This window comes from Oncorhynchus mykiss, unplaced genomic scaffold (assembly GCF_013265735.2).
Source record: "Oncorhynchus mykiss isolate Arlee unplaced genomic scaffold, USDA_OmykA_1.1 un_scaffold_389, whole genome shotgun sequence".
In the NCBI taxonomy this organism is placed as follows: Eukaryota; Metazoa; Chordata; class Actinopteri; order Salmoniformes; family Salmonidae; genus Oncorhynchus; species Oncorhynchus mykiss.
The window spans coordinates 17,031-44,180 of NW_023493836.1; the positions used below are offsets into that span (position 1 = coordinate 17,031).

The 27,150-nt window shown below is 42.1% G+C and overlaps 1 protein-coding gene across 1 annotated transcript; it reads right to left on the reverse strand.

The window, feature by feature from the left end:
- Window positions 1–231: 231 nt before the first annotated feature.
- LOC110518115 (zinc finger protein 431-like) lies at window positions 232–27,150 on the reverse strand. Its single transcript, XM_036974022.1, has 7 exons — window positions 27,102–27,150; window positions 22,908–22,955; window positions 19,448–20,448; window positions 10,387–10,618; window positions 9,835–9,932; window positions 9,532–9,679; window positions 232–1,426 (listed from the first exon to the last, which is right to left on the reverse strand). Exons 1-7 carry the CDS (start codon window positions 27,148–27,150, stop codon window positions 408–410), a joined length of 2,595 nt encoding a protein of 864 aa, XP_036829917.1. The 3' UTR covers window positions 232–407.

Here is a 27,150-nt window from a genome sequence, read left to right on the forward strand (position 1 = left end):
CCAGATAAACACAAAGAGTTTAAAAAAAGGACAATTTAAAAGAAGGAACCTGATCTTCTTTATATTCAAACTGACAGACTCCATATTCAATTCATGTTTTCTAATAAAAACAAACAAATATATGTTTGAGTATACCCTGTACCATTTAATTTCATCTGGTAAAGACAGGTAAACACATTGTCAGTCAACAATATAAGACAACGGGAGCACTGTGTATGTTCTCTGATGAATTTTAAGTCAATGTGATGTGAAATATCAACATACACGCTAAGAGAAGTAATTTCTCTCTCCTGTGTGGATTCTCTAATGACATTTAAATGACTGTTATGAGTAATATGTTTTCCCACAGTTTGAGCCTTTATAAGCCTTCTCCTCTGTGTGCAGTCTAATGTGTTCTTTCAGGCTTCCTAAATGGGCAAAAGCTTTGCACCCTGGGAGGAGTGGTAAGGCTTCTGCCCTGTGTGTATTCTCTCATGTCGTTTCAGCTCCCCTGACCGGTTGAAACACTTTCCACATTGGGAGCAGTGGTAAGGCTTCTCTCCTGTGTGTATTCTCTCATGTTGTTTCAGGTCCCCCGACTGGTTGAAGCACTTTCCACACTGGGAGCAGTGGTAAGGCTTCTCTCCTGTGTGTATTCTTTCATGTTGTTTCAGGTTTCCTCTCTGGTTGAAACACTTTCCACATTGGGAGCAGTGGTAAGGCTTCTCTCCTGTGTGTATTCTCTCATGAGCTTTCAGCAGCCCCGACCGGGTGAAACACTTTCCACATTGGGAGCAGTGGTAAGGCTTCTCTCCTGTGTGTATTCTCTCGTGGGCTTTCAGGTTTGATTTCCAGTTGAAACGCTTTCCACACTGGGAGCAGTGGTAAGGCTTCTCTCCTGTGTGTATCCTTTCATGAGCTTTCAGCATCTCCGACCGGGTGAAACACTTTCCACATTGGGAGCAGTGGTAAGGCTTCTCTCCTGTGTGTATTCTCTCGTGGGCTTTCAGGTTTGATTTCCAGTTGAAACAATTTCCACACTGGGAGCAGTGGTAAGGCTTCTCTCCTGTGTGTATTCTTTCATGAGCTTTCAGCTTCCCTGGATGGTTGAAGCACTTTCCACATTGGGAGCAGTGGTAAGGCTTCTCTCCTGTGTGTATTCTCTCATGGGCTTTCAGGTTTGATTTCCAGTTGAAACGCTCTCCACACTGGGAGCAGTGGTAAGGCTTCTCCCCTGTGTGTATTCTCTCATGTTGTTTCAGGTATACTCTCTGGTTGAAACACTTTCCACATTGGGAGCAGTGGTAAGGCTTCTCTCCTGTGTGTATTCTCTCATGTTGTTTCAGGTCCCATAACCGGTTACAACTCTTTCCATAGTGGTAGCAGTGGTGTCGTCTTGCTAGTTTGGACGTCCCTGGCTCTGGTTCCTCCGAGTCTGGCCTTTCTCCTGCCAAAGACAGTGTTATTTTTAAATAGAGACCCGAATGAAACCACGTGATAAAACAACCTTGCTACGAGGGTAAATCCTGAATCAGATCTCTCAATAACCCGAGGCCAGTTTTAACAATCTTAGTGTGATTTTAAAACAAATGTAGAGCTTCCTGGTAATTACTGCTATGTTTACATTACTTATTTTATTCATCCTGTTTTACAAGTCAGAACACAAAAACCTAGACAGTTCTAGGACACTGAAGACACAGACGTCGCTGGATTCCAATTGAACAGGTGGTTCTAAATATATAACATTCATAGCTGTATGATACAGAATGTGACCTACACACTTCCTTAAACATAAAATAACTAAAGAAGTAATTTTGTGTGGAAGTCCAAAACTTGTTTTTACGTCGAAGATACAAAGCACATCAGTAACATCTCCCCGTTGTTGAAAGGGTTCGACACATTGCTGTTTAATTGGACCAATTTCTTATTTAGACATTCACAGATTTTCAACATTTTGATTATCGCTGATGTCATATTTTGTGAAAAAGTCAAAAATAAGGTGAAATATTTGGGTAAAATGTTCCTAAAACTGATAGTAACTACAATAAACAAAAATATAAACGCAACATGTAAAGTGTTGGATGTTTCATGAGCTGAAAAAAAAAGATTGCAGAATTTTTTACATCCCTGTTAGTCAACATTTATTCTTTGCCAAAATAATCCATCCACCTGACAGGTGTGGCATATCAAGAAGCTGATTGAACAGCTTGGTTATTACACAGATGTACCTTGTCCTGGGGGTAATAAAAGGCTACTCGAAAATGTGCAGTTTGGTCACACAACAATGCCACAGATCTCTGAGGGAGCGGGCAATTGGCATGCTGACTGCAGGAATGTCCACTGGAGCTGTTGTCAGGGAATTTAATGTACAGTACCAGTCAAAAGGTTGGACTCACCTACTCATTCAAGGGTTTTTCTTTATTTTTACTATTTTCTACATAGCAAAATAATGGAGAAGACATCAAAATGATTAAAAAACACATGGAATCATGTAGTAACCACAAGTGTTAAAATAAAATATATATTTTATTCTTCAAAAGTTGCCACCCTTGCTTTCTCTCAACCAGCTTCACCTGGAATCCTTTTCCAACAGTCCTGTAGGAGTTCCCATATATGCTGAGAACTTGTAGGCTGCTTTTCCTTTTGGGTGAGGTCGAGGCCAGGTCATCTGATGCAGCACTCCATCTTGGTCAAATAGCTCTTACACAGCCTGGAGGTGTGTTGGGTCATTGTCCTGTTGAAAAACAAATGACAGTGGGACTAAGCCCAAACCAGATGGGATGGCATATCGCTGCAGAATGCTGTGGTAGTCATGCTGGTTAAGTGTGACTTGAATAAATAAATCACTGACATTGTCAATAGCAAAGCACCCGCACACCATCAATCACATCTCCTCCTCCATGCTTCACGGTGGGAACCACACATGCGGAGATAATCTGTTCATCTACTCCTCGTCTCACAAAGACATGACGCTCGGAACCAAATACTCAAATTTGGACTCATCAGACAGATATCCACCGGTCTCATGTCCATTGCTCGTGTTTCTTGGCCCAAGCAAGTCTCTTCTTCCTATTGGTGTCCTTTAGTAGTGGTTTCCTTGCAGCAATTCGACCATAAAAGCCTGATTCACGCAGTCTCCTCTGAACCGATGATGTTGAGATGTGTCTGTTGCTTGAACTTTGTGAAGTATTTATTTGGGCTGCAATTTCTAAGTCTGGTAACTCTAATGAACTTATGCATCAGAAGTAACTCTGGATCTTCCATTCTTGTGGTGGTCCTTAAAGTAATGATGGACTGTTGCTTCTCTTTGCTTATTTGAGCTGTTCTTGACATAATATGGACTTCACCTTTTACCCAATAGGGCTATCTTCTGTATACCCCCCTACCTTGTCACAACACAACTGATTGGCTCAAACACATTAAAAACCTGTTATGGCACATTAACTCTTGAAACTAGGGGGCACTATTTTCATTTTTGGAAAAATAACATTCCCAAAGTAAACGGGCTATTTCTCAGGACCAGGTGCTAGAATATGCATATAATTGACAGCTTAGGATAGAAAACACTATAGTTTCCAAAACTGTAAAAATATTGTCTGTGAATATAAAAGAACTGATATTGCAGGCGAATGCCTGAGAAAAATCCAATCAGGAAGTGACTCTTATTTTGAAGCCTCTGCGTTCCTATGCATCCCTATTGACCATTGAAAGGGATATCAACCAGATTCCTTTTTCTATGGCTTCCCTAATGTGTCTACAGTCACTAGACATGGTTTCAGGCTTTTGTTTTGAAAAATGAGCGTGAACGACAACATTGCGTCAGTGGTCAGGTGGTGGCTCTCAGATTGATTTGTGCGTAATAGACAAAGGCGGCCATTGTGCCTCTCGCTCTTAGTGAAAAGCCAATTGTCCCGGTTGATATGGCTATCGATAAACTTACACAAATGCTTGTCTTGCTTTGGCTGTAAAGCATAATTTCAAAATCTGAGATGACAGGGTGATTAACAAAAGGCTAAGCTGTGTTTCACTATATTTCACTTGTGATTTCATGAATATTTTCTAGTAAGATTTTTTGTCCGTTGCGTTATGCTAATTAGTGTAGTTGATGACAATTCTCCCGGATCCGGGAGGAGTAGTTCCAAAAGGTTCAAACACATTAAAACCTGCTAGCGGAACGTTGACAACATCCGGTGAAATTGCAGAGTGCAAAGTATTTTTTTATTTATTAGAAATATTTAACTTTCATACATTCACAAGTGCAAAGCTTAACTTCTTGTTAATCTAGTCACCGTGTCAGATTTCAAAAAGGCTTTACGGCAAAAGCAAACCATGCGATTATCTGAGGAAAGCACCCCATCAAACAAACACATGACAATCATATTTCAACCCGCCAGGCACGACACAAACCTCAGAAATAATGATATAATTCGTGCCTTACCTTTGAAGAGCTTCTTCTTTTGGCACTCCAATATGTCCCATAAACATCACAAATGGTCCTTTTGTTCAATTAATTTCGTTGTTATATCTCCAAAATGTCCATTTATTTGGCGCGTTTGATTTAAAAAAAACACTGGTTCCAACTCACCCAGCATGACTACAAAATATCTAATACGATACCTGTAAATGCTGTCCAAACATTTGAAACAACTTTCCTAAACCAAATTTTAGGTATTTTAAAAAGTAAATAATCGAGAAAATTTAAGATGGGATAAACTGTGTTCAATACCGGATAAAAACAACGTGAAGCGCGTGACCTGGAGCGCGCATCAAAACATTAGAGAGCACTAGGCTGGACCCTCGTTCTGAATAGCCGAACTTCTTCATTTCTCTAAAGAAAAACATCAACCAATTTCTAAAGACTGTTGACATCTAGTGGAAGCAATAGGAACTGCAACCAAGTGCCACACAAAACCATTTGAAAACAGAGTCACCTCAACAACAAAAAATTCCTCCTGGATGGTTTGTCCTCGGGGTTTCACCTGCCAAATAAGTTATGATATACACACAGACATTATTTTAACAGTTTTAGAAACTTTAGTGTTTTCTATCCAAACCCAAACCTGTATGATACAGAATGTGACCTACACACTTCCTTAAACATAAAATAACTAAAGAAGTAATTTTGTGTGGAAGTCCAAAACTTGTTTTTACGTCGCAGATACAAAGCACATCAGTAACATCTCCCCGTTGTTGAAAGGGTTCGACACATTGCTGTTTAAATGGACCAATTTCTTACTTAGACATTCACAGATGTTCAACATTTTGATTATCGCTGATGTCATATTTTGGGTAAATGTTCCTAAAACTGATAGTAACAACAAAAAAACAAAATATAAATGCAACATGTAAAGTGTTGGATGTTTCATGAGCATCACTGTTAGTCAACATTTATTCTTTGCCAAGATAATCCATCCACCTGACAGGTGTGGCATATCAAGAAGCTGATTGAACAGCTTGGTTATTACACAGGTGCACCTTGTGCTGGAGATAATTAAAGGCTACTCGAAAATGTGCAGTTTGTTCACACAACCTCTGCGATCCAACTCATCCCAAACCATCTTGATACAATACATTAGATTCAAAGGTACCAAAAAGTACAGTAAAAATTACTTCCATCTCTGGAAATGTGGGGGATTGTGTCGGGGGATTGTGTAGGCCAGGTCATCTGATGCAGCACTCCATCACTCTCCTACTTGATCAAATAGCTCTTACACAGCCAGGAGGTGTGTTGGGTCATTGTCCTGTTGAAAAACAAATGACAGTGGGACTAAGCCCAAACCAGATGGGATGGCATATAGCTGTAGAATGCTGTGGAAGCCATGCTGGTTAAGAGTGACTTCTGTTCATCTACTCCTCGTCTCACAAAGACATGACGCTCGGATCCAAAAATCTCAAATTTGGACTCATCAGACCCAAGGACAGATATCCACCGGTCTAATGTCCATTGTTCGTGTTTCTTGGCCCAAGCAAGTCTCTTCTTCTTCTTCTCCTTTAGTAGTGGTTTCCTTGCAGCAATTCGAACATGAAGGCCTGATTCACGCAGTCTCCTTGTTAATCTCCTTGTTAATCTAGCCACCGTGTCAGATTTCAAAAAGGCTTTACGGCAAAAGCGAACTATGCGATTATCTGAGGACAGCACCCCATCAAACAAACACATGACAATCATATTTCAACCCATGACAATCATATTTCAACCCACCAGGCGCGACACAAACCTCAGAAATAATGATATAATTCGTGCCTTACCTTTGAAGAGCTTCTTCTTTTGGCACTCCAATATGTCCCATAAACATCACAAATGGTCCTTTTGTTCGATTAATTTCGTTGTTATATCTCCAAAATGTCCATTTATTTGGCGCGTTTGATTTAAAAAAAACACTGGTTCCAACTCTCCCAGCATGACTACAAAATATCTAATACGATACCTGTAAATGCTGTCCAAACATTTCAAACAACTTTCCTAATCCAACTTTAGGTATTTTAAAACGTAAATAATCGAGAAAATTTAAGATGGGATAAACTGTGTTCAATACCGGATAAAAACAACGTGAAGCGCGTGACCTGGAGTGCGCATCAAAACATTAGAGAGCACTAGGCTGGACCCTCGTTCTGAATAGCCGAACTTCTTCATTTCTCTAAAGAAAAACATCAACCAATTTCTAAAGACTGTTGACATCTAGTGGAAGCAATAGGAACTGCAACCAAGTGCCACACAAAACCATTTGAAAACAGAGTCACCTCAACAACAAAAAATTCCTCCTGGATGGTTTGTCCTCGGGGTTTCACCTGCCAAATAAGTTATGTTATACTCACAGACATTATTTTAACAGTTTTAGAAACTTTAGAGTGTTTTCTATCCAAACCTACCAATTATATGCATATCCTAGCTTCTGGGCAGGTAGCAGGTAGTTTACTTTGGGAACGCTTTTCATCCAGACGTGAAAATACTGCCCCCTATCCCAAACAGGTTAAGACTCCATAATGGTTCATCATTAGATGCTACAGTCCTCCTTTAAGACTCCATAATGCTTCATCATTAGATGCTACAGTCCTCTAAGTCTCCACCATGTTTAGAATGTGTCTGGAAGCATCACTCTATCTATTCTACTCTCATCCTTTCGGATTTAATAATATTTAATAATAATAATAACAATGTTATAATAGGTAATAACTAACTTTAATAACTAGGGTTAATACCTGCCTGGAGCACCAACAAAATCTTCATATTTACCCCCCACCGCTACAGAATTAGCGTAGTAGGCCATGTAACTTAAGGTGATCAGAAATATTTAGGACTAACATTCCTTGCCACCCATTCTCAAACTAACTGCAGCTCTATGTTAAATGTTGCAGTCATTTCAGTCGCTGTAGTAGATGACGTGTACAGTGTTGAGTCATCCGCATACATAGACACACTGGCTTTACTTAAATGTCACTGGCATGTTGTTGGTAAAGATTGAAAAAAGAAGGTGCCAAACAGCTGCCCTGGGGATTTCCTGATTCTACCTTGATTTTGTTGTACAGGCTTCCATTAAAGAACACTGTGTTCTGTTAGACAGGTGTTGGGGAATAATCAGAATTGGTTGGTAACATAGGTAAGATGTTTTATATTCATCATATGTTTGTAAGTTACTTCTCATCAGAATGTTATTTTTGTATAATACTGTGGCGGGGTTGCAGTATCTGTTCTATGTCAAGACTAAGTTGTTTGGGCCGGAGAGAGGGGAGAGGTCAAGAGTGTATCTCTTGGCTCCACAATGTCTGTGTGCCAGTCAGTGTGTCTCTGTGATCTTGTCAAGATAGGATGGATTTGATATATGCCTGGAGGATTGGTTTATGGTTCTGAGTTTGAGAAAATAACATGTTTTAGGAGACAAAGCTGAACGATGAATTATGCCGATAATGCTGTGTTATCCTATGCTGTCTCACTAGGGAACACACTTTCTAGTGGGCTTAAATTGAAGATAATGCGAATAGAACTGGCAATATCGGCCGCTATTATCCTCAATCATTTTCCATCCACGTTATCAGACACCATGCCATTGTTGATTTTTTGACCCAAAATTCAATTGAAGGTGTTCCAAAGCTTTTTACAATCATTCTTCATGTCATTTATCTTTGTTTCATAGTGTAGTTTCTTCTTTTTATTCAGTTTAGTCACATGATTTCTCAATTTGCAATAGGTTTGCCAATCAGTTATTCAGCCAGACCTATATGCCATCTTTTTTGCCTCCCTCTTCATCATAACATTTTTAAATTCCTCATCAATCCACGTGGATTTAACAGTTTTTAGTCATTTTGTTAATGGGTGCTTGCTTATTAGTAACTGGGATAAGCAATTTCATAAACGTGTCAAGGGCAGCGTCTGGTTGCTCGTCATTACACACCACGGACCAACAAATATTGTTTTCATTGTTGGAATCGGCCAAACTTTGAACATGGAGTCATTAAAGAAGTGATAGGAAGTGAAAGAGACTGGCTGTTATGTCAGAAGTTAATGGTTCTCTGAAGAAAGACAGGTGGCTTTGGAATGTGTTGGGTGGACAAGAGGAGAGCAAAGTGTGAAACAGGGGAGGCAGACAAACATCTGTGGATTAGATGAAGGAGAGGTTGAGGTCAGGACAGATTCTCATCAGGGAGATAAAGGTCTGGTATCCTGTTACCCTCTAGACTCTCTTCCTGTGGAACCATAAGATGTAAGGATTGGAGAGAAGGAGGAGTGTCTTAAGTGGGATATATATCTGGATGGAACAAATGTTGGGTTGTCTGAATTACAGATGTACAGAACCTTTGGGAATAATTAAACTTGGTTAAAGCTTCTCTAGTGTCCGTGAGTTAATTACTGTGAAAATAAACAACCTAATAACATCAACAACACAGGAATCACCACAAACAATTGTATGACCTCTTATATAGAACATTAGGCCCAGCCTTTTGGAACTTTGGTTGTCCTAGATATGACTACTATATTGTGATCACAACAGCCGATGAATTTGGATACTGCTTTCAAACACATTTCTGCAGTAATAGTAAAGATATGATCAAAATATGTTGATTCAATTTCTGTACTGTTTGTAACTACCCTGGTAGGTTGATTGATAACCTGAACCAGGTTGCAGGCACTGGTTACAGTTCGAAGCTTTCTCTTGAGTAGGCAGCCTGATCACAGCTTTCCTCCAGTATTAGTTTATTAATTAACAGTGTCTTGAGTTTAGTTTGCCTGTTCTACAGTCTAGTAAAGATAGGGGGGGTTGACTGGGACAGGCAATGTAACATCCATAATGTTTTGAGAAAAAGTTTTTGTAAAACAAGCACCTTACATTGGATCATCTTGAAACTTTCTCTCCAAAGCTGACTTTAATCAAGGTTTTATATGGTCTACTGATTTCTCTCTTTTCATTGGCAGAATCCTTTTTCAGTGTTATGATATTCATAACATCCATATCCATCAGTCTATCTTCCTGACAACGAACAGAACTCTGCTGGTTGTCGTGGTAACAGATACCAATGAATATATCTATTTATTTGTTCAAACTAAACTACAGCACTTACTTTGAGTCAAATCTGATCCTTTCCTCTCTTCTCCTCCTCCCACAGTTCCACTCAGCCCCATTGTTTTCCTGCAGTCCACCAGCAGCAAGGTGCTAACAGGAGAGGCATGACACGGGGACTCCGAGAGGGTGGAAGGGCTAGCGTTGTCCTGGTAACCATAAAGAGGGGACACAGACGCACATCATTATGGATGCTGATGTCACTTGTCATGAAGTGCTCTACAGAAACCCAGCCCAGACCCCAATAGAGAAAGCTGTATGCTAGACCAGACCAAGCTGTATGCTAGACCAGACCAAGCTGTACCATCTGGTGTTCTGATCTGGAGAGACTCTTCTCTTCCTCGTCAGCATCAGGATGTTGTTGAGGCTTCCCAGAGGATCCACGATAGTCATGTGTCTCTCCTGTGTGAATGAGAACATCAAACAGATGGTAAACTTATGACCATCTATTGCAATCATAGAGCAATCGAAGAGTCTTACAAGAGGCATGCATATGTCTAAAATGGCCACTTTCATCATGATTTCCTAAAATATTGTTTGTGATGCAAATGTAAAAGGGTCGTTCCACAAAATGGGTGGCCTTTGTTATTTTAAGTAGAAAATATGCACCAATATAGAATTTTAAAAGCCTGTTATATTAGATGAGGGGAACTTTAATATAGGCCACATGGAGAATTCAATACATCTAATTGAAAAGTCCCTAAAATATATGAACCAATGGCAGATTGACCCTTTAACAATTCCTACAGTACTGAACAACATATTCAAGTGTAGAACTTCAGTAGAATGCCACTTTAAAACCACACATTAGTTCAACAACGGCATAGTTTGTGACCCTGTTGAAGACAGTACTCACTGGTGTTAATCTGATATTCTGTCTCTTCCTCTTTCACTCCCAAAAAGTCTTCCTCCTTCACCTTTATTGAGATAGCATCATCTTCCTCTCTAAACGGTTCTTTCTCTTCTTTCACTATAACAGCCTCCTCTTCCTCCTTTTTCATTCTGAAAGATTCTTTCTCCATACAGCAGACCCCCTCTTCATTAGTAAGGGAGGAGTAGTTTAGTGAGCTCATGGTCAGGGATGTTAGCTAGCTAGCTAGCATTAGCGTCTAGCCTAGTGCTAGGCTCAGTATCAATCTTTAACACGTTTGCAAATTGAACCAGTTGATACGTTAACCGAAAATCGTTTAAAACACTGAGATTAGATAATGTACATTAGCATGGTCTAAAACGTCAATCTTTCAGTTTTATGTTGGCTAGCAAGCTACCGACGTGGTTGAAAGAGTTGGCGCCTTGTTGTTCCTGAAGAAGCGTCCGTCCAGTCCATTATACGTCACGAAAGAAGCATCACCTGAAAGACGCTCGTCGCCATCTGCTGGCTGGAGTTTTTCAGCTCAACAGTTTCCCATGTGTACCAAGAATGGTCCACCACCCAAACAGTGGTGGTCAGTGCCGTTTAAGATGAGGCAGGACGATTTGTGTTTTCATGAGCATGGCCTTAATTCTATTACAGCATATTGGACGACTGTCATTCATATTTCACTCACCCTGTTCAATGTAACAGCAATAGGTTTAGGCTACTACATGATACTCTAATTGTCCCTATACCCATCATGAGGTAGCAACCTAGCCTATGAATGAAAGTTTAGAATGTAGGTTCACACAGGTCGAGAGAACATTTTGCGATGACAGACAGTGACACATAGACAGACAGTGACACATTCAATACTGCCTTGCACACTCTCGCCTGCATCTAGCTGAAATAGAGATATCACTGGACAAATTCAGGTATGTTTATCCCAGTTTTGTTCCATTTAAACGTTTGTCAACAGAATCGGCGGAATGAATACACCCCTGATCATGCATAAACACAGTTCACTTTCATTACAGACACGTTGTATTCCTTCTTGCATCTATGTGCTCTCCTCTTATCACCTTCTCCCTTTGTTTCTGTACTTCAATGCACAACACATCAGCTGTATGTCACCAGGGGAAAAAACCTTTCCAAGCCAAACCATTTCATAACTGCTACACACAGCTTACATTGTTGTCAACATATTAGCTAAAATAACATCATAGTCAACAGAGCTAAAATAACTAACTCGTGAGTAAACCTGCTACAATCATGCAGTAACGTTACAGTGTACAGTCAGTAAGCAGTTTAGCACTTACCTTGGCGGGTCCCAGTGGCAATAAATTAGTAAAACCAAAGGCTAGCCTTGACTTGGAAGAGTTCTAGTGTTGTGTTGGATAGTCATAGCCAGCTAGCTAACATAGCATCCCTTTGTTTGAGCCAAGTGTTTGAGTAGGCTAAACTAGATAGCTGCATTTGCTAGCTAAGTAAGTGAAAATGAAAGTGGAAAATAAATGACGAAATATCTCTCTCTCGCTTCTCCTTCATTTTGGAATAAAATAATTTGTTCAAAACTGTTCAACTATTGTATTTTTCTCTCTTTTAGTCAACTACTCACCACATGTTATGCACTGCAGTGCTAGCTAGCTGTAGCTTATGCTTTCAGTACTAGATACATTATCTGATCCTTTCATTGGTTGGACATCATGTCAGTTCATGCTGCAAGAGCTCTGATAGGTTGGAGGACGTCCTCCGGAAGTTGTCATAATTACTGTGTAAGTCTATGGAAGGGCTTGAGAACCATGAGCCTCCAAGGTTTTGTATTGAAGTCAATGTACCCAGAGGAGGATGGAGGATGCAAAATAGTATGTTTTAATAAATTATTTGGTGACGTGATTATATTTAGTATAGTTTTATCTAAAAAGGACCACTTTTAAATATTTTACCATTTTCATTTTTCTGAAAATAACTGAGGACGATGGTTCTCCCCTTCCTCCTCTGAGGAGACCCCACTGCACCCAAAGGACACCCAGCCAACTTGACACAATTGTGGGAAGCATTGGAGTCAACATGGGCCAGCATCCCTGTGGAATGCTTTCGACACCTTGTAGAGTCCATGCCCCAACGAATTGAGGCGGTTTAGAGGGGAAAAGGGGAGGGTCCAACTCCATATTAGGAAGGTGTTCCAGATGTTTGGTATAATCAGTGGATACATCTGCAATGTAGCAGACACTTTTATCCAAAGGGATTTGCAGTCATGTGTGCAAACACTGTACATATGGGTGGTCCCAGGAATCAAACCCACTACCCTGGTTTAACAAGCACTATACTCCACCAACTGAGCTACAGGACCACAAGGAATGATCAAGGAATGACGCAGATAAACACACACAGCCTGAGTTTCAGAAATATAATTGTATCAAAGACCGTAACATTGAAACTGACATACTTCATATTTAGTTACAATCAAATATTATTTGTCACATGCGCTGAATACAACAGGTGTAGATCTTAACGTGAAATGCTTACTGACAAGCCCTTAACCAACAACGTAGATAAGAAAAATAAGGGTTGAGAAAATATTCCCAAAATAAAAAGTTTTAAAAAGTAGCTCAGTACCGAGGGGTAGCTCAGGCCTGAGGTGTAGACATTACCATGACATTCTTACTGACAAGCCCTTAACCAACAATGTAGTTAAGAAAAATAAGAGGTAAGAAAAAAAGTTACACAATAAAAAAATATACAGTGTTTACAGAGTCAATGTGGAGGCTGTATACAGGGGGTACCAGTACAGAGTCAATGTGGAGGCTATATACAGGGGGTACCAGTACAGAGTCAATGTGGAGGCTATATACAGGGGGTACCAGTACAGAGTCAATGTGGAGGCTATATACAGGGGGTACCGGTACAGAGTCAATGTGGAGGCTATATACAGGGGGTACCGGTACAGAGTCAATGTGGAGGCTATATACAGGAGGTACCAGTACAGAGTCAATGTGGAGGCTATATACAGGGGGTACCGGTACAGAGTCAATGTGGAGGCTATATACAGGAGGTACCAGTACAGAGTCAATGTGGAGACTATATACAGGAGGTACCAGTACAGAGTCAATGTGGAGGCTATATACAGGGGGTACTGGTACAGAGTCAATGTGGAGGCTATATACAGGAGGTACCAGTACAGAGTCAATGTGGAGGCTATATACAGGAGGTACCAGTACAGAGTCAATGTGGAGGCTGTATACAGGAGGTACCAGTACAGAGTCAATGTGGAGGCTATATACAGGAGGTACTGGTACAGAGTCAATGTGGAGGCTATATACAGGAGGTACCAGTACAGAGTCAATGTGGAGGCTGTATACAGGAGGTACCAGTACAGAGTCAATGTGGAGGCTATATACAGGAGGTACCAGTACAGAGTCAATGTGGAGCCTATATACAGGAGGTACCTGTACAGAGTCAATGTGGAGGCTATATACAGGGGGTACTAGAACAGAGACAATGTGGAGGCTATATACAGGGGGTACCAGTACAGAGTCAATGTGGAGGCTATATACAGGGGGTACCAGTACAGAGACAATGTGGAGGCTATATACAGGGGGTACCAGTACAGAGTCAATGTGGAGGCTATATACAGGAGGTACCAGTACAGAGTTAATGTGGAGGCTATATACAGGAGGTACCAGTACAGAGTCAATGTGGAGGCTATATACAGGAGGTACCAGTACAGAGTCAATGTGGAGGCTATTTTCAGGGGGTACCAGTACAGAGTCAATGTGGAGGCTATATACAGGAGGTACCAGTACAGAGACAATGTGGAGGCTATATACAGGGGGTACCAGTACAGAGTCAATGTGGAGGCTATATACAGGGGGTACCAGTACAGAGACAATGTGGAGGCTATATACAGGAGGTACCAGTACAGAGACAATGTGGAGGCTATATACAGGAGGTACCAGTACAGAGACAATGTGGAGGCTATATACAGGAGGTACCAGTACAGAGACAATGTGGAGGCTATATACAGGGGGTACCAGTACAGAGTCAATGTGGAGGCTATATACAGGAGGTACCAGTACAGAGTCAATGTGGAGGCTATATACAGGGGGTACCAGTACAGAGTCAATGTGGAGGCTATATACAGGAGGTACCAGTACAGAGACAATGTGGAGGCTATATACAGGAGGTACCAGTACAGAGTTACATATCAGGAGCAGGTGTTGAAATAAAATACATACAGCTTTATACAGTTTGATTTAATGAGGCTTAATGACCAAAAGCACAATTCTATTTTGTAAACATGAGACAAGTCTACGAGGAGATGCGTGTCTCATGAACTTTAAGTAGCCTTTATTTGTTGTGATATAATCCTTTCGAGACAGGATTGTGTCACGGATCTGGGGAAGTGGACCAAAGCATTTCTGCAGCATTGAAGGTCCTAAAGAACACAGTGGCCGCCATCATTCTTAAATGGAAAGTTTGGAAGTTTGGAACCACCAAGACTTCCTAGTGCTGGCCGCCCAGCCAAACTGAACAATTGGGGGAGAAGGGCCTTGGTCAGGGACGTTACTGAGAACCCGATGGTCACTCTGACAGAGCTCCAGAGTTCCTCTGTGGAGATGGGAGAACCTTCCAGAAGGACAACCATCTCTGCAGCACTCCACCAATTTGGCCTTTTTGGTAGAGTGGCCAGACGGAAGCCACTTCTCAGTAAAAGGCACATGAAAGTCTGTTTGGAGTTTGCCAAAAGGCACCTAAAGGACTCTCAGACCATGAGAAACAAGATTCTCTGATCTGGTGAAACCAAGATTGAACTCTTTGACCTGAATGCCAAGCGTCAGGTCTGGAGGAAACCTGGCACCATCCCTACGGTGAATCGTGATGATGGCAATATCATGGTGTTATTGGGGATATTTTTCAGTGGCAGGGACTGGGAGACTAGTCAGGATCGAGGGAAAGATGTACGGAGCAAAGTACAGAGAGATAATTGATGAAAACCTGCTCAAGAGCACTCAGGACCTCAGACTGGGGCAAAGGTTCCCTTTCCACAGGACAACGACCCTAAGCACACAGCAAAGACAACATAGAAGTGGCTTTGGGACAAGTCTCTGAATGTCCTTGAGAGGCCCAGCCAGAGCCCGGATTTGAATCTGATCAAACAACTCTGAAGAAATCCTGAAAATAGCTGCGCATTGACGCTCTCCATCCAACCTGACAGATCTTGAGAGGATCTGCAGAGAAGAATGGGAGAAAACACCACAAATACAGGGGTGCCAAGATTGTAGTGTTATACCCAAGGCGGCTTGAGGCTATAATCACTGCCAAAAGTGCTTCAACAAAGCACTCTCTGCTCAACAACACTGACTGTGAATCAATCTGGTTGATTCTCTGGTTGATTCTCTGCTCAACAACACTGACTGTGAATCAATCTGGTTGATTCTCTGGTTGATTCTCTGCTCAACAACACTGATCGCGTCAAACTTTTCTGTGTGTCCAGGCTGTCACTTCTGTCATCAGCTACTAACACCAGTGCTGCACCTTTGTCCTTGTCCCTGGATGACGGCTTCCTGCTCCCTCTTCCATAGTGAGAACACTGATGGCTCAACATGGTTTTCTGAGAGACTGGATGAAGGCATCCTGCTCCCTCTTCCATAGTGGGAACACTGCTGGCTCAACATGGGCTTCCTGGTTATGAAAGAAAGTGTGGTGGTCAATGGTAGCCTCTCCCATTGTTTGAAGCAGTTGTAGTCTTTGTTGGCATGCATCCAGACCCCAGAATGGTAGTAGAAAGGAGCCTGTTCCCCGCATGCTTCCTCACAATCATTGTCTGGATCGACCACTCCCCCACCTGACCACAGGACCAGTATTGCTGACTGATCTTCATTCCTACAGCCTTCATCACCGCCCCTGGAGTCTCTTCACTGTCTGATCTTCATTCCTACAGCCTTCATCACCATCCCTGGAGTCTCTTCACTGTCTGATCTTCATTCCTACAGCCTTCATCACCATCCCTGGAGTCTCTTCACTGTCTGATCTTCATTCCTACAGCCTTCATCACCGTCCCTGGAGTCTCTTCACTGTCTGATCTTCATTCCTACAGCCTTCATCTCCATCCCTGGAGTCTCTTCACTGTCTGATCTTCATTCCTACAGCCTTCATCTCCGTCCCTGGAGTCTCTTCACTGTCTGATCTTCATTCCTACAGCCTTCATCACCGCCCCTAGAGTCTCTTCACTGACTGATCTTCATTCCTACAGCCTTCATCACCGCCCCTAGAGTCTCTTCACTGACTGATCTTCATTCCTACAGCCTTCATCACCGTCCCTGGAGTCTCTTCACTGTCTGATCTTCATTCCTACAGCCTTCATCTCCATCCCTGGAGTCTCTTCACTGTCTGATCTTCATTCCTACAGCCTTCATCTCCGTCCCTGGAGTCTCTTCACTGTCTGATCTTCATTCCTACAGCCTTCATCACCACCCCTGGAGTCTCTGCACCGAGTAAGTGAAGATAGTATAAGAAACCTGTCCCATTCTACTTGTCTATTATCTTTGTTTAGAAATAGTCATTTGTGTGACCTACTGATTTTCCCTACAATTTATTTTAAGGATTTAGAAATATAGAAATGGTAGAACGAGGAATGTCAGAGTCTGGAATATAAATATATACAGTTGGTTTAAAATGTATATGATGGTGTGTCTAGACATTATGGACCGTATATGAATATAAAAGGTGTGTACAGCAGTAGTTATATAGGATGAGCCTTGACTAGAATACAGGGTGGAGTACTGGGTGGTAGACGGCTAGTAACAGTGACTAAGTTCAGGACAGGATACTGGGCGGAGGCCGGCTAGAAGTGACTATTTGAACATTCATATTGAACAGCCTTACCTATAGAGTAGCACCACCACCCATCAGACCATTCTCATGTTGATGTCAAAGCTGCAGTGTATTGTTGCTGTAGGAGTTTATGATTAATAATCCTATTTCAAGACACACTAAGATGTCACCATACTATTCATTTAAAGCCCCTCTGTCAGATATAAATCATCAGAGTGGGAAACCAACTGACATGGAAACAATGGAACAAATGTATCACTATCAGAGGGGTCTATTATGACATCATATAGAACTACTCAGACATTCCAAATCAGGCTTCATCCACATCATGAAGGTGGATATTGATCCAACCATTTCATAAGTAATGACCGGGCTGATGGAAACAGGATATGCCTGAATATTTTAATAAATGGTGACATTTTGTTACTTCGTTTGACAATTTGTTTGTCTTTTTGTGTCAGTAAAAATGTTTAAGCGAGAAATGGCAGTGGAAACTCTTTGATGCGCAAATATTTATATAACAACCATCACATCTTTGTTAACTTGGAGTCACTTGATGATATCTTGTGTGGTCCTCCCACTACGATTCGGGAACCCATGTAGTTTATTAGGCTACAGATGAAATAAGTTATGAACTTCACAGGGTGGTGAAACTACATGTGATGAGCTTGATGCTCCATTCCAATACACTTTGAGGGTCTATTATAAAATAAGGATCTGCTGGAGTCCAAGTCAAACCAAGATTCTTTATTTCTGAGCTCAGAGAGAATAACAAACAGAGTTACACAGCGCAGTGTAGACAGTCTGAATTCCTGAAGCATTGGGTGATGAGCACATATCTTTATAGTTTCCTATTCCTGGGCGGGACTTTATTCATACAAGGACACAGGTGTAAATTGGTTTGCAACACATAATGATAGTCCCAAGAACAGGAGATTATAATAGGACAGTTTCACAAGGTTAGTCACATACTCAGTTATGTGGACACACAAACAACTAACATTTTCCATTACAGAGTCTGAACATTTTAATTTCATTAAATCATCAGTGGGCTACAATGCAAATGTCAACAATGGAACTAATGCATCACATCCAAATATCACTTGATTATCTGTAGTGCTGGAGGAATGACACACCCAGATAAACACACAGTCAGAGTTTAAAAAAGGACCATTTTTGGAATCTGATCTACTCTATATTCAAACTGACATTCTCCATATTCAATTCATGTTTTCTAATAGAAACAAACAACTATATGTTTAAGTATACTTTGTACAATTCACTTTCATCTGGTAAAAACAAGTAAACACATTCTTAGTCAACAATATAAGACAACAGGAGCACTGTGTATGTTCTCTGATTCATTTTAAGTCAATGTGATGTGAAATATCAATATTACAAGTAATTCTTCTCTTTTGTGTGGATTCTCTTATGACGTTGAAGTGACTGTGATGAGTAATATGTTTTCCCACAGTCTGAGTATTTAGTAAGCCTTCTCATGTATTCTTTCAGGCTTCCTAAATGGGCAAACGCTTTGCACACTGGGAGCAGTGGTAAAGCTTCTCCCCTGTGTGGAGTCTCATGTGTTTTAATTTTTAAAATGTTTAATTTTACCTCCCTTTTTCTCCCCAATATCGTGGTATCTAATTGTTAGTAGCTACAATCTTGTCTCATCGCTACAACTCCCGTACGGGCTCGGGAGAGACGAAGGTCAAAGTCATGCGTCCTCCGATACACAACCCAACCAAATCGCAGTGTTAAGCAGTGTTAAGGCTTCTCCCCTGTGTGTATTTTCCCATGTTGGTTCAGGTGTCCTTTCTGGTTAAAACTCTTTCCTATTTTTACCAATGACCATACAGTTTTTAAATTCCTCATCAATCCATGGAGCCTTAACAGTTCTAACAGTCAGTTTCTTAACAGGTATATGTTTATCAATAATTGGAAGAAACAATTTAATATGGTAAAAACAGGTAAACACATTGTCAGTGTACAATATAAGACAACGGGAGCACTGTGTGTGTTCTCTGATGAATTTTAAGTCAATGTGATGTGAAATATCAATATACACGCTAAGAGAAGTCATTTCTCTCTCCTGTGTGGATTCTCTAAAGACGTTTAAGTGACTGTTCTGAGTAATATGTTTTCTCACAGTCTGGCCTTTTGTAAGCATTCTCCTCTGTGTGCAGTCTCATGTGTTCTTTCAGGCTTCCTAAATGGGCAAAAGCTTTGCACCCTGGGAGGAGTGGAAAGGCTTCTCCCCTGTGTGTATTCTCTCGTGTCGTTTCAGCCCCCCTGACCGGTTGAAACACTTTCCACACTGGGAGCAGTGGTAAGGCTTCTCACCTGTGTGTATTTTCTCATGATGTTTCAGGTTCCCTAAATTGTTAAAACTCTTTCCACACTGGGAGCAGTGATAAGGCTTCTCTCCTGTGTGTATTCTCTCATGTCTTTTCAGCTCCTTTGACCGGATGAAACACTTTCCACACTGGGAGCAGTGGTAAGGCCTCTCCCCTGTGTGTATTCTCTCATGTTGTTTTAGGTTCCCTAAATTGTTAAAACTCTTTCCACACTGGGAGCAATGGCAAGGCTTCTCCCCTGTGTGTATTCTCTCATGTTGTTTCAGGGTCCCTAAATTGTTAAAACTCTTTCCACACTGGGAGCAGTGGTAAGGCTTCTCCCCTGTGTGTATTCTCTCATGAACTTTCAGGTTTGAGTTCTCATTAAAACACTTTCCACACTGGGAGAAGTGGTAAGGCTTCTCCCCTGTGTGTATTCTCTCATGTCGTTTCAGCTTCCCTAAACCGATAAAACTCTTTCCACACTGGGAGCAGTGATAAGGCTTCTTCCCTGTGTGTATTCTCTCATGCCGTTTCAGTTTCCCTAAATTGTTAAAACTATTTCCACACCGGGAGCAGTGATAAGGCTTCTCCCCTGTGTGTATTCTCTCGTGCAGTTTCAGATGCCCTGGCCGGTTGAAACACTTTCCACACTGGGAGCAGTGGTAAGGCTTCTCCCCTGTGTGTATTCTCTCATGAGCTTTCAGGTGTGCTTTCTGGTTAAAACTCTTTCCACACTGGGAGCAGTGGTAAGTCTTCTCCCCTGTGTGTATTTTCTCATGTTGTTTCACGTCCCATAACCGGTTACAACCCTTTCCACAGTGGGAGCACTGGTGTCGTCTTGCTGGTTTGGACGTCCCTGGCTCTGGTTCCTCTGAGTCTGGTCTTTCTCCTGCCAAAGACAAGTGTTTAAAAAAAATAGGGACCCGAATGAAACCACATGATAAAACAACCTTGCTACGAGAGTAAATCCTAATCAGATCTCTCAATAACCCGAGGCCAGTTTTAACAATCTTAGTGTGATTTTAAAACAAATGTAGAGCTTCCTGGTAATTACTGCTATGTTTACATTACTTATTTTATTCATCCTGTTTTACAAGTCAGAACACAAAAAACAGACAATTCTATGACACTCAAGACACAGACGTTGCTGGATTCCTATCAAGCAGGTGGTTCTAAATACAGTATATCACAAAAGTGAGTACACCCCTCACATTTTTGTAAATATTTGAGTATATCTTTTCATGTGACAACACTGAAAAAATGACACTTTGCAACAATGTAAATTAGTGAGTGTACAGCTTGTTTAACAGTGTAAATTTGCTGTCCCCTCAAAATAACTCAACACACATTAATGTCTAAACTGCTGGCAACAAAAGTGAGAATGTCCAAATTGGGCCCAAAGTGTCAATATTTTGTGTGGCCACCCACCATCATTTTCCAGCACTGCCTTAACCCTCTTGGGCATGGAGTTCACCAGAGCTTCACAGGTTGCCACTGGAGTCCTCTTCCACTCCTCCATGACGACATCACGGAGCTGGTGGATGTTAGAGACTCCTCCACCTTCCATTTGAGGAGGCCCCACAGATGCTCAATAGGGTTTAGGTCTAGAGACATGTTTGGCCAGTCCATCACCTTTACCCTCAGCTTCTTTAGCAAGGCAGTGGTCATCTTGGAGGTGTGTTTGGGGTCGTTATCATGTTGGAATACTGCCCTTCGGAGGGGATCATGCTCTGCTTCAGTATGTCACAGTACATGTTGGCATTCATGCTTCCCTCAATGAACTGTAGCTCCCCAGTACCGGCAGCACTCATGCAGCCCCAGACCATGACACTCCCACCACCATGCTTGACTGTAGGCAAGACACGCTTGTCTTTGTACTCCTCACCTGGTTGCCGCCACACACACTTGACACCATCTGAACCAAATAAGTTTCTTGGTCTCATCAGACCAGAGGACATGGTCCAGTAATCCATGTCCTTAGTCTGCTTGTCTTCAGCAAACTGTTTTTCTTATGCATCATCTTTAGAAGAGGCTTCCTTCTGGCACGACAGCCATGCAGACCAATTTGATGCAGTGTACGGCGTATGGTCGGAGCACTGACAGGCTGACCCCCCACCCCTTCAACCTCTGCAGCAATGCTGGCAGCACTCATACGTCTATTTCCCAAAGACAACCTCTGGATATGACGCTGAGCACGTGCACTCAACTTCTTTGGTCGACCATGGCGAGGCCTGTTCTGAGTGGAACCTGTCCAGTTAAACCGCTGTATGGTCTTGGCCACCGTGCTGCAGCTCAGTTTCAGGGTCTTGGCAATCTTCTTATAGCCCAGGCCATCTTTATGTAGAGCAACAATTATTTTTCTCAGATCCTCAGAGAGACCTCTGCCATGAGGTGCCATGTTGAACTTCCAGTGACCAGTCAGTATGAGGGAGTGTGAGAGCGATGACACCAAATTTAACACACCTGCTCCCCATTCACACCTGAGCCCTTGTAACACTAACGAGTCACATGACACCGGGGAGGGAAAATGGCTAATTGGGCCCATTTTGGACATTTTCACTTAGGGGTGTACTCACTTTTGTTGCCAGCGGTTTAGACATTAATGGCTGTGTGTGGAGTTATTTTGAGGGGACAGCAAATGTACACTGTTATACAAGCTGTACACTCACTACTTTACATTGTAGAAAAGTGTCATTTCTTCAGTGTTGTCACATGAAAAGATATACCTAAATATTTACAAAAATGTGAGGGGTGTACTCACTTTTGTGATATACTGTATATAACTTTCATAGCTGCTTTAAACCCCATTTCTGCAGCATTAGTAAAGATATGATCAAACCATGTTGATGATTTCATTCCTCTACTGTTTGTAACTACCCTGGTAGGTCGATTGATAACCTGAACAAGGTTGCCGGCACTGGTTACAGTTCGAAGCTTTTGCTTGAGTGGGCAGCCTGATCACAGTTTTTCTTCAGTACTAGTTAATTAATGACCAAAGTCTTGAGTTTAGTTTGCCTGTTCTACAGTCTTGTAAAGATAGGGGCGTTGACTGGGACAGGCAATGTAACATCCATAATGTTTTAAGGAAAAGTTTTTGTAAAACAAGCACCTTGATCATTGAAACCTCTCCGAAGCTAACTTTCATCAAGGTTTTATATGGTCAATTGGTTTCTCTCTTTTCATCGGCAGAATCCTTTCTCAGTGTTATGATATTCATGACATCCATATACACCAGTCTATCTTCCTGTCAACTAACAGAACTCTGCTGGTTATCCTGGTAGCAGATACCAGTCTATCTTCCTGGTAACAGATCTATTGTATTTGTTCAAACTAAACTACAGCACTTACTTTGATGTGTCAAATCTGCTCCTTTCTTCTCTGCTCCTCCTCTCACAGTTCCACTCAGCCCCATTGTTTTCCTGCAGTCATCCAGCTGCACAGACAACCTCTTCATACCCAGCAGTAAGGTGCTACCAGGAGAGGCATGATACAGGGACTCCGGGAGGGAGGAAGGGCTAGCGTTGTCCTGGTAACCATAAAGAGGGGACACGGACGCACATCATTATGGATGCTGATGTCACTGTTGTCATGAAGTGATTTACAGAAACCCAGCCCAGACCCAGAGAGATCAAGCTGTATGCTAGACCAGACCAAGCTGTATGCTAGACCAGACCAAGCTGTATGCTAGACCAGACCAAGCTGTATGCTAGACCAGACCAAGCTGTATGCTAGACCAGACCAAGCTGTATGCTAGACCAGACCAAGCTGTATGCTAGGCCAGACCAAGCTGTATGCTAGACCAGACCAAGCTGTATGCAGCATTCCCCAAGAGAGGATGACTTTCACTTTAGCAGTGATAAATTCATGAACTTCTTTGAGGAAAAGATTATGATTATTAGAAAGCAAATTACGGACTCCTCCTTAAATCTGCGTATTCCTTCAAAGCTCAGTTGTCCTGAGTCTGCACAACTCTGCCAGGACCTAGGATCAAGAGAGACGCTCAAGTGTTTTAGTACTATATCTCTTGACACAATGATGAAAATAATCATGGCCTCTAAACCTTCAAGCTGCATACTGGACCCTATTCCAACTAAACTACTGAAAGAGCTGCTTCCTGTGCTTGGCCCTCCTATGTTGAACATAATAAACGGCTCTCTATCCACCGGATGTGTACCAAACTCACTAAAAGTGGCAGTAATAAAGCCTCTCTTGAAAAAGCCAAACCTTGACCCAGAAAATATAAAAAACTATCGGCCTATATCGAATCTTCCATTCCTCTCAAAAATTTTAGAAAAGGCTGTTGCGCAACAACTCACTGCCTTCCTGAAGACAAACAATGTATACGAAATGCTTCAGTCTGGTTTTAGACCCCATCATAGCACTGAGACGGCACTTGTGAAGGTGGTAAATGACATTTTAATGGCATCGGACCGAGGCTCTGCATCTGTCCTCGTGCTCCTAGACCTTAGTGCTGCTTTTGATACCATCGATCACCACATTCTTTTGGAGAGATTGGAAACCCAAATTGGTCTACACGGACAAGTTCTGGCCTGGTTTAGATCTTATCTGTCGGAAAGATATCAGTTTGTCTCTGTGAATGGTTTGTCCTCTGACAAATCAACTGTAAATTTCGGTGTTCCTCAAGGTTCCGTTTTAGGACCACTATTGTTTTCACTATATATTTTACCTCTTGGGGATGTTATTCGAAAACATAATGTTAACTTTCACTGCTATGCGGATGACACACAGCTGTACATTTCAATTAAACATGGTGAAGCCCCAAAATTGCCCTTGCTAGAAGAATGTGTTTCAGACATAAGGAAGTGGATGGCTGCAAACTTTCTACTTTTAAACTCGGACAAAACAGAGATGCTTGTTCTAGGTCCCAAGAAACAAAGAGATCTTCTGTTGAATCTGACAATTAATCTTAATGGTTGTACAGTCGTCTCAAATAAAACTGTGAAGGACCTCGGCGTTACTCTGGACCCTGATCTCTCTTTTGAAGAACATATCAAGACCATTTCAAGGACAGCTTTTTTCCATCTACGTAACATTGCAAAAATCAGAAACTTTCTGTCCAAAAATGATGCAGAAAAATTAATCCATGCTTTTGTCACTTCCAGGTTAGACTACTGCAATGCTCTACTTTCCGGCTACCCGGATAAAGCACTAAATAAACTTCAGTTAGTGCTAAATACGGCTGCTAGAATCCTGACTAGAACCAAAACATTTGATCATATTACTCCAGTGCTAGCCTCTCTACACTGGCTTCCTGTCAAAGCAAGGGCTGATTTCAAGGTTTTACTGCTAACCTACAAAGCATTACATGGGCTTGCTCCTACCTATCTCTCTGATTTGGTCCTGCCGTACATACCTACACGTACGCTACGGTCACAAGACGCAGGCCTCCTAATTGTCCCTAGAATTTTTAAGCAAACAGCTGGAGGCAGGGCTTTTTCCTATAGAGCTCCATTTTTATGGAACGGTCTGCCTACCCATGTCAGAGACACAAACTCGGTCTCAACCTTTAAGTCTCTACTGAAGACTCATCTCTTCAGTGGGTCATATGATTGAGTGTAGTCTGGCCCAGGAGTGGGAGGGTGAACGGAAAGGCTCTGGAGCAACGAACCGCCCTTGCTGTCTCTGCCTGGCCGGTTCCCCTCTTTCCACTGGGATTCTCCGCCTCTAACCCTATTACAGGGGCTGAGTCACTGGCTTTACTGGGGCTCTCTCATGCCGTCCCTGGAGGGGGTGCGTCACCTGAGTGGGTTGAGTCACTGATGTGGTGTGGGGGCTGTGCTTTGGCAAAGTGGGTGGGGTTATATCCTTCCTGTTTGGCCCTGTCCGGGGGTGTCCTCGGAGTGGGCCACAGTGTCTCCTGACCCCTCCTGTCTCAGCCTCCAGTATTTATGCTGCAGTAGTTTATGTGTCGGGGGGCTAGGGTCAGTTTGTTATATCTGGAGTACTTCTCCTGTCCTATTCGGTGTCCTGTGTGAATCTAAGTGTGCGTTCTCTAATTCTCTCCTTCTCTCTCTCGGAGGACCTGAGCCCTAGGACCATGCCCCAGGACTACCTGACATGATGACTCCTTGCTGTCCCCAGTCCACCTGGCTTTGCTGCTGCTCCAGTTTCAACTGTTCTGCCTTATTATTATTCGACCATGCTGGTCATTTATGAACATTTGAACATCTTGGCCATGTTCTGTTATAATCTCCACCCGGCACAGCCAGAAGAGGACTGGCCATCCCACATATGCTCTCTCTAATTCTCTCTTTCTTTCTCTCTCTCGGAAGACCTGAGCCCTAGGACCATGCCCCAGGAATACCTGACATGATGACTCCTTGCTGTCCCCAGTCCACCTGACTGTGCTGCTGCTCCAGTTTCAACTATTCTGCCTTATTATTATTCGACCATGCTGGTCATTTATGAACATTTGAACATCTTGACCATGTTGTGTTATAATCTCCACCCGGCACAGCCAGAAGAGGACTGGCCACCCCACATAGCCTGGTTCCTCTCTAGGTTTCTTCCTAGGTTTTGGCCTTTCTAGGGAGTTTTTCCTAGCCACCGTGCTTCTACACCTGCATTGCTTGCTGTTTGGGGTTTTAGGCTGGGTTTCTGTACAGCACTTTGAGATATCAGCTGATGTACGAAGGGCTATATAAATAAATTTGATTTTGATTTATGCTAGACCAGTCCAAGCTGTATGCTAGACCTGTTGATGCCACTGTTGACATGAAGTGTTTTACAGAAACCAATCCCAGACCCAGAGAGAGCAAACTGTATGCTAGGCCAGACCAAGCTGTATGCTAGGCCAGACCAAGCTGTACCATCTGGTGTTCTGATCTGGAGAGACTCTTCTCTTCCTCGTCAGCATCAGGATGTTGAGGCTCCCCAGAGGATCCACCATAGTCATGTCTCTCTCCTGTGTGAACGAGGACATCAAACAGATGGTAAACTTATGACCATCTATTGCAATCATAGAGTTACAAGAGGCATGCATATGTCTAAAATGGCCACTTTCATCATGATTTTGTAAAATATTGTTTGTGATGCAAATGTAAAAGGGTCGTTCCACAAAATGGGTGGCTTTTGCATCCCTTTGTTATTTTAAGTAGAAAATATGCACCAATATTGAATTTTAACAACCTGTTATATTAGATGAGGGGAACTTCAATATAGACCACATGGAGAATTCAATACATCTAATTGAAAAGTCCCTAAAATATGTACAAATTGCAGATCGACCCTTTAACAATTCCTACAGCACTGAACAACATATTCAAGTGTAGAACTTCAGTAGAATGCCACTTTAAAACCACACATTAGTTCAACAACGGCATAGTTTGTGTCCCTGTTAAAGACAGTACTCACTGGTGTTAATCTCATATTCGGTCTCTTCCTCTTTCACCCCCAAAACGTCTTCCTTCTTCACCTTTATTGAGACAGCATCCTCTTCCTCTCTAAACGGTTCTTTCTCTTCTTTCACTATAACAGCCTCCTCTTCCTCCTTTTTCATTCTGAAAGATTCTTTCTCCATACAGCCGACCACCTCTTCATTAGCAAGGGAGGAGTAGTTTAGTGAGCTCAT

Excerpts from the sequence above, each read along its gene's own strand:
- LOC110518115 (XM_036974022.1), bottom strand. The coding sequence starts at position 27,150 with ATGAGCTCACTAAACTACTCCTCCCTTGCTAATGAAGAGGTGGTCGGC. Across the intron at positions 9,933-10,386 it reads AGAATATCAGATTAACACCA|GAGAGACACATGACTATCGT; the intron begins GTGAGTACTGTC and ends TCATTCACACAG. Across the intron at positions 1,427-9,531 it reads AGGATCAGATTTGACTCAAA|GAGAAAGGCCAGACTCGGAG; the intron begins GTAAGTGCTGTA and ends TGTCTTTGGCAG.